The sequence below is a fragment of the Haemaphysalis longicornis genome, unplaced genomic scaffold (assembly GCF_048455015.1).
Source record: "Haemaphysalis longicornis isolate Haplotype H1 unplaced genomic scaffold, Haemaphysalis longicornis Haplotype H1 scaffold_5, whole genome shotgun sequence".
NCBI classification, from domain to species: Eukaryota; Metazoa; Arthropoda; class Arachnida; order Ixodida; family Ixodidae; genus Haemaphysalis; species Haemaphysalis longicornis.
The window spans coordinates 82,109,888-82,117,761 of record NW_027526385.1 but is presented as its reverse complement, the minus strand read 5'-3'; the positions used below and the strand labels follow the sequence as shown (position 1 = coordinate 82,117,761).

General features: G+C 53.8%; 1 protein-coding gene and 1 pseudogene across 1 annotated transcript; both read left to right on the top strand.

The window, feature by feature from the left end:
- The first annotated feature begins 1,917 nt into the window (after positions 1 to 1,917).
- On the top strand, positions 1,918 to 3,785 carry LOC144139791 (uncharacterized; annotated as a pseudogene).
- Positions 3,786 to 4,293: 508 nt separating this feature from the next.
- On the top strand, positions 4,294 to 7,524 carry LOC144139790 (uncharacterized). The gene is given in 2 exon segments (XM_077672048.1): positions 4,294 to 7,390; positions 7,393 to 7,524. Coding segments are annotated over 2 exon segments (3,171 nt in total). The 5' UTR covers positions 4,294 to 4,351.
- The last annotated feature ends 350 nt before the right edge of the window (positions 7,525 to 7,874 follow it).

The following is a 7,874-nucleotide window of genomic DNA, read 5'->3' as shown; positions in this document are numbered from 1 at the left end:
GATGCCGGCGCCTTCATGTACGGGAGACGCGCATGAACTGAGGCACCCTCCGCTGCGGCGTTGTTCGGATGACCGGTCTGTTTCAAGTTGCTGTTTCTGGGGACGTCCTTTTTGCTTTTGTCGTCCCGGAATAAACCTGTTATTTTTTGTTTCTTGCGTGTCGGCGCCACTTCGCCTGGCGGGGTCAGGCTCGCGAACCGTTCGCACATGAAGGAGGTTCCTTTAACACTCAACTGCTCCTGTGAAGGCACCTTTCACTTTCGTGCTTTACCGCTTCCTATGAAAGAGGGATCAACCACAATTATTTCCAACTTCCGTGAATAATTTTTATTATAACGTGAGTTCTCTTATCTAAATTTTCCATAGTCTTTCGTAAATGAGGGTGTTTTTGGTATGTTAGGTTTAGGAGTGAGGCGCGGCAAATCGACACGTTTAATTAACATTTTGCATGGCACCGAAAGTGCCAGGCTTGCACCTGTCTTGAAACGGAACATCGCTTGCATCAGATGTGTAGGTACGAGCCAAAACATCGATGGCATCATTTCCATCGCTACCTCTGTGAAAACTCATTGTGTAAAGTTGGCCTTCCTTCAGTGTGTTCGTTGGCACGGTCTCCGGCGCAAGTGCCGGGCATAGAAAGCTTCAGTTTGGGAACTAGATAAGAGAGAGGCCTACGTCGTGTTGTGAACATTTATAGGCTGCTGCTACTGGCGATGATGCTGATGATCAACCACCAAACATTGAGGATAGAGTGAACAAACAGTTGTGTGACGGCTGACGTTAACAGCATGAGCCGTCTCGTTCCGTCTGCGCATGGGCGCGGGCCATCACATCGCGCTTCAATGGCTGCCTGGTCATTCTGGAATAGAAGGAAATGCTACATCTGATGCAGCCACCAGCGTTGACCACTCTGTACCTAACACGACAGAGCTTCCTTTCCCTCGCCTTTGACGCCAACATGGGATGGAGTTCATTGAAACCACACATTAAAACCCTTGCTGCTGAGTTCTTGCACAAGCCGTCACGGAGTGCGCTGCAGTTTGCACCGACAGTTAAAGTTTCCCCCAATCACTGGAACGACTTCAGGCGAACAGTGGCTGAACATTTCAAATCCTTGAGAAATCCCTATAACCAGCCATGCGTCATAAAGGGGCTTACAAGATCGGAGGCAACACTGCTGTACCGCATCTGAACGGGCTCAGCGAAGACCACAGCATGGATATTCAAGGTATGCCTCGTGCGATCGCCTCTGTGTTCGTCATGTGCAGTGATAGGGGATGTATACCACTACATAATGTGTTGCCCAGAGCATGATGTCGAGCGGACTGCGATGCTCTCGGCGATTCGAAAGCTGGCAGCCCCACACAGCACTCTGGACCACATCGCCTACCCAAGGGGACATTCGATGCTGCGAAGGGACGTGTGACGCCTTCTCCCTAAGCTTCCTTTAGGAGACGGAGCTGGCAAACTCGTGGTGAAAGGACACTACCATTGGCTAATTAGGAGGAGCTTGGGCGGAGCAATTGCCGGCATATCCAGCCATGCTAACCCCGCTTGATCCCACACAACCACCACAACCACCACAACCACCACCACCACCACCACCATCCGTGGAGAGCAGACGTGCTCCACATGAGCTCCGCAGATCTCACTAATTGCGCCGAGTTAATTGACTTTGAGTGACCGGATTTCAACTCCTTTGTGTCCGTGAACATCTCTGGACTTTACTGACACCATTTTTGGCCCGGTTTACCGAGTGAGTTTCGAATTTTCGCCGATTACCGGTGAGCGCGGAACTAAGCCTAACTGGCCTCGCCTAGGCTTAGCTCGAGTTCGGCCGCGGCGCACAGCTGCGCCGGCCGCCCGGAGACGCCGGTAGCCCCGGCGCTCGCCGCGCTCGGCTCCTCGACTCTGAAGATGGCCTCGACATCATCTCAACCCAACGCTGCTGTCACCCACAACCGTTTTGCGGCCCTCGCCATGGAGGACATGGAACTTGGCGCCGACGAGAGCAACAACACCACCACGCCGTCGAGGACGACGGAGGTACTCAACAACGCCGGCCGCACCGTTATCGCGGTCCAAGGCAGCGACCTGAACCCGAGAGACACCGCAGGTTGGAAATTCACCGCAACGAAGCAAGTAAGTCAAGTCCAACTTCAGCCCCAGGCTAGCAAGGACACTCAAAACAGCAAGTCAACCTCGCAATTCAGTGAGAGTCAAGCAAAGCGAATCGTAGCAAGGGTTACCAAAGCATCGCGTATACCGGTAAATCTACCGAAGGAGGAGCGGAAAGTCATCATGAGACCAAGGGGAGGACTCTGCCTCGCAAGGCTCGAGGTTGACGTAGTCCTATCGGCAGTTATCACAGCAGCGAGCGTTGCCAAAACCGTGGCCATGGCGGACACCATTTGCACAAACCCGACGCAAAATATCATCGTGGTAAGCACACCAGATGAAGATCGAGCAAACAAATATGCAAACGTACGCTCCCTGTACATCGGGGCAAGAACTACGAAACATACGCTTACCGTACCGCCCCTCACGGTACGGCGAAGGGAGTCATCAGAGGCATAGCGCTGGACGCCACGGACGAAGACATACAGAACGACATTGTGCACCCGGCCAACCCATTAGCGCTGGAAGCACACAGAATTGGCAATACAACATCGGTGGTCATTTTATTTCAAGGGACGAAGGTTCCGAGGAGTGTCAAGTACGGCCCGTGCAGAGTTCCGTGCGGAATCTACAAGCAACACTACGACGTATGCAGAACATGTGGGAGGATCGGACATCGCGCCGACGTGTGTCCCACGCCGGAGACCAAAATTTGCTTCGCGTGCGGCGCACCGAACCCGGCACCCGACCACGACGGGCAATGCAAGCCACGTTGCAAGCTGTGCAACGGAGCTCACGCCACGGGGACGGAAGGCTGCACACGCAAATACAAAGTGCCCTTTGTCGTCACTCAGCGCAGATGGGCAAAGAAGATCAATGAAAGGTCATCACTATCGCAAGTGGATTTCCCAGAATTGCCCTCGCCCTCCCGAGGACAATGGAAACAACAGCAACAAAAGCAAGGCGAGACGCCTGGAACCCGAAGAGGGCGCAGCCGTTCGAGGAAACGCGATAAAAGCAGAGGCCGCTCCACGAGCCGGCGAATTACCTCGCAAGAGAAGATGTACTGCAACCAAGGAAGACAACAACCGGCGCGACAGCTCAACTGGGCCCAAGCCGCCAAGACCCAAGAAACGGTACACACCAATGCAGCGCTAGACCAAATTAACAGAGCGTTACGACAAGAAAATGAGCAGCTGAAGAGGAGCCTAGCCGAGCTAACTGCAAGGCTGAACTCATTCCTTGATGCGCAGAACAATCAAGCGTTGAAGCTGAGGGAGCACTCGCCCCAGCCAAGATTACAAGAAACAACCCCGCAACCCCCGGCACCGGAGGAGGAAAAAGATAACATCGAGATGGAAGCACAACCTAGCGCGGAGAACAACGACAACGCCGAAACCGAAACGGGAGAGGCAGACCGACCGTACGGACCAGCACCAAAACGGAGGGCGCTCGAAGTCGCACGGGAAAGACGGGTCAACATGAGGCTGGATAGACTCGAAGAACGCCAGGACCAACTGGAGACGAAAATAGACCGCCTAGACCAGACAGTCGGAGCACTCGAGCAGAAAGTCGACGCACTCGATCGCAAGATAGACGTAATCATCCAAGCACTCGTTGCAGCAGGCATTATACCACAACAAGCGCTGAACCTAACCCAACCATAATGGATAGCACAGCTAAAAAGGATCAAGGTAACCACCAAGCACGAAAACAGCGCAGCGGGAAATTAATAATATGGCAATGGAACTCCAACGGCTTTCAGAAGAAGAAAGCACAGCTTCAACAATACATACTACAAGCCGAAAATACGCCCGACGTCATCATCATACAAGAAACGCTTAGCAACGAAGCACCGACGCTACCAGGGTACAGATCGTTTGCGAAATCCCCCCCAAGCGCCCGTGACACGGGATCTAAAAAGGGGAGGGGAGTCTGCACCCTGGTGAAGAAGGGACTCATAGTAATAGAACACGATCTCGTGCCACGCAGCGCTATTGAACACGTGACAACTGAAATCGTGGCCGGCAAACGCAAAAGGCGCACGAACATCACGGTAGTCAACCTCTACAGCAACCCAAGGCAACACAAGCAAAAGTTTAAGTCTCTCATCCAGAAGACGAAGCAGATCGCGGGGGACAACATCAATTTCATTGCAGGGGACTTCAACGCACAGCACAGACTCTGGGGTTACCCCGAAACCACCGAGAAGGGACAGCACCTGTTGGACGACATGACAGAAATGGGCTACCAGCTGATTAACGACCTGGAAACCACAACAAGAAACGCACTAACATCAACGCAGCGGGACACAAACCCGGACCTGACGTTTCTGGGCGAAACAACGAGGCCACTAAGGGTGAAATGGAGAAACACCGAGGAGACACTGGGAAGCGACCACAAGATCCTCGAGATAGAGATACCCATCAGAGGCAACATCAAGGAAAGCAGACAACAGCACATTGTGGATTGGCATGACTACAGACAGAAATTAGAAGCCAACGGCCCGGAAACCATAGAAGACATTGAGACATGGGCGAACCTGCTCAACGGCACGATCCAGAGCGCCACGCAAACGGTCGACGCCGAAGCAGACGGCGTGCAAATCGACAGCCGCCTAGCGCACCTCATGGAAGCCCGAAACTCACTTAAAAATCGCTGGAAACGACAACGCCACAACAGGAAACTAAGGAAAAGAATAGCACAACTTAACATCGAAATCGAAAAACACAGTAAGGTGGTGTGCCGGCAGCAGTGGCACGCTGTATGTCAAGAAGCAGACGGCCAGTTACACAAGGGCAAGACCTGGAAACTACTACGGCACCTGCTGGATGAGCAACAAACCAAAGGAACCCAACAATACATACTCAACAGAACCCTGCACAAGGCGGTAACAGAACTGGGCGAAGACGAGGTGAAAAAGCGCCTCAACAACAAATATCTCCCGGAAACGCCGGTGGATCCGTTACCGGTATACACCGGCGCGGACAACGCACTCCTAGACGCAGATATAGAGGAGTGGGAAGTGCGTGCGGTGCTCCAATCGATCAATTGCAAGTCGGCGCCCGGGATAGACCAGATCACCAACAAGGCACTGAGAAATTTAAGTGATACGGCAATATCCGCCCTCACTAAATATTTCAACCGGTGCTGGAAAGACGGAAAATTACCACAGCAATGGAAGACCGCCAAGACGGTCCTAATACCAAAGCCAAACAAGCCACCGGGCATCGAAAACTTGAGGCCCATATCCCTCACGTCATGCGCCGGGAAACTACTCGAACACGTCCTGCTGAACCGCTGGCAGCAATACCTGGAGGAAACCAACATATACCCGGACACCATGCTCGGCTTCCGGGCCAAACTCTGCACGCAGGACGCCATGTTACTGCTAAAACACGAAGTGATGGACGGAAAGACCAAAGACAACACAGCGGTACTGGGGCTGGACCTACAGGGCGCGTTTGACAACGTGCACCATTCGGCCATCCTCAAGCAAGTATCACACCTCAACATGGGCAGAAGATCCTTCACATACATCAAAGACTTTTTGACCGGACGCACCGCACATGTAGTAGCAGGGGACCTACAGCTCCCGCCCAAACAATTGGGAAGCACGGGCACGCCGCAAGGGTCGGTGATTTCCCCACTGCTCTTTAACCTCGTGATGATTGGAGTTGCCAACAGGCTAAACACCATCCAGAACGTTAAATATACGATATACGCAGATGACATCACGATTTGGACAACGCAAGGCAGCGACGGACAGATCGAGGCGGCGTTGCAAGAGGCGGTGTCAGCGGTGGAAGATTACCTACAGCCCACGGGGCTAAAGTGCTCACCGGCAAAATCAGAGCTGATGCTAATCACTCCGCGAGGCAAACGCTTCAAGGAGAGACCAGTGGACATCACAATCAAGACGGGCGACGGGGGAGACATTCCCAAGGTCAAAACACTCAAAGTCTTGGGTCTAAGGCTCAGAGACAAGGGCAGCAACGAAAAGACCCTGGTAAACGAACTACAAACAAAGATATTTCGAGCCGTACGGCTCATCAACAAGGTGGCCACAAGACAGCAAGGCATGAAGGAGGACAGCCTGCTGAGACTAACACAGTCATTTGCAATCAGTCACGTCGCATACGTAGCGTCCTACCACAACTGGCGGGCGGACGAGAAGAAAACAATCGACGCCGCCATCCGTAGGGCATACAAGAGCGCCCTCGGATTATATCACCACACGAGCACAGAACACCTGCTCGCTTTGGGCGTACACAATACGCTCGAAGAAATCATGGAAGCACAACGAACAGCGCAATATCAACGCCTGGCTCAAACCAGAACGGGGCGAGCCATCCTGAAGCGGATCGGCATGGAAATCCCACACACCTCGCCAAAAGAAGCGGCCGCTCTACCCCGAGACGTACTGCGCAAGATCCGGATACCACCTGTACCGAGACACATGCATCCACAGAACGATCAAGAGCGAAGAACAGCAAGGGCTGTGGCTCTAACCAAAAGCCACGCCAACGATCCACATGCTTACTATGTGGATGTGGCCAAATATCACAATATACGGAACGCTTACGCGGCGGTGGTCATCAACGCAAGCACAGGAGAACTCGTCACCTCAGGCAGCATACGGTACAGGACGCCAGCGCAGGCAGAAGAATACGCCATCGTGCTGGCGCTGCACGCACCGGATTGCCGCACAATAATAAGCGACTCGAAAACGGCGGTCTCCAACTTTTCGCAGAATAACGTGTACCCCACTACGGCAAGAGCACTAGCCCCAATCACACAGAACAGAAGACTGGCTACCAACGTCACCATCAAGTGGTTCCCGGCGCATGCTGGCGAGCTGGACGAGTCGGCTGGCCCGAATCGCAACGAGGAAGCAGACAGGGAGGCGCACGCGCTAACAAGACGCGGGCTCCCGTCATCGCTCCCCGCAATACGCGAGGCAAACCCGACAGAAGCCGCTGCCGAGAACGAGAACAGCGAAGAGTATGCCATCACAACGTACGGGGAAGTTCTGCAATGGTACAGAGCGAACCGTAACAGATACCCACCGCCTCATCGGGACCTAACACGCAAAGAAGCGACCACCCTACGACAACTACAGGCAAGAGCGATATGGACTCCGGTATGGGCGAAACACGTCTGTCCGGAGATATATCACACAGACACGTGCCAACGGTGCAAGAAGGCGCGAGCCACCCAGAGCCACATACTCTGGGAATGCTCGCCCCCTGCACCAACACCCAAGACAACGAGTTGCCAGACGAGATCTGCAGCAAGCTCATCAGCACAGAACTCGGTAATCAACGGGCCGTCGTCCAGCACGTCCTCGAGCTCCTGGACCGGCAGAAACCCGGAACGTCGTCTCGCTTGCGAGACAACGGATAGGGTGAACGCGGGGCTAGGACGAAGACATGGAACACCACAACGAAGAAGCAGCAAGACTACCCACAGAGACAAGGTCCAGCACGTGCCACGTTCCCCTAGGAGCGTGAGACGACCGGTGCTCGCCTTCGGGCTCGCAGCACGGCCGCCGCCTCCGTGGGGCAAGCGGGCACGCAAGAGTCTCCCCTCCCACACCCCCTCCCCCCCTGAACTGCCGGATCGATTCAATAAAGTTGTTTCTCTCTCTCTCTCGCGAGGATGGTTATGCCCTTATCTATTGAACTGGATGGAGTGAACAAATGTTCAAGTGGCAGAACTATCGCGGCGGATATCCACCTGTGCATAGCATTGAC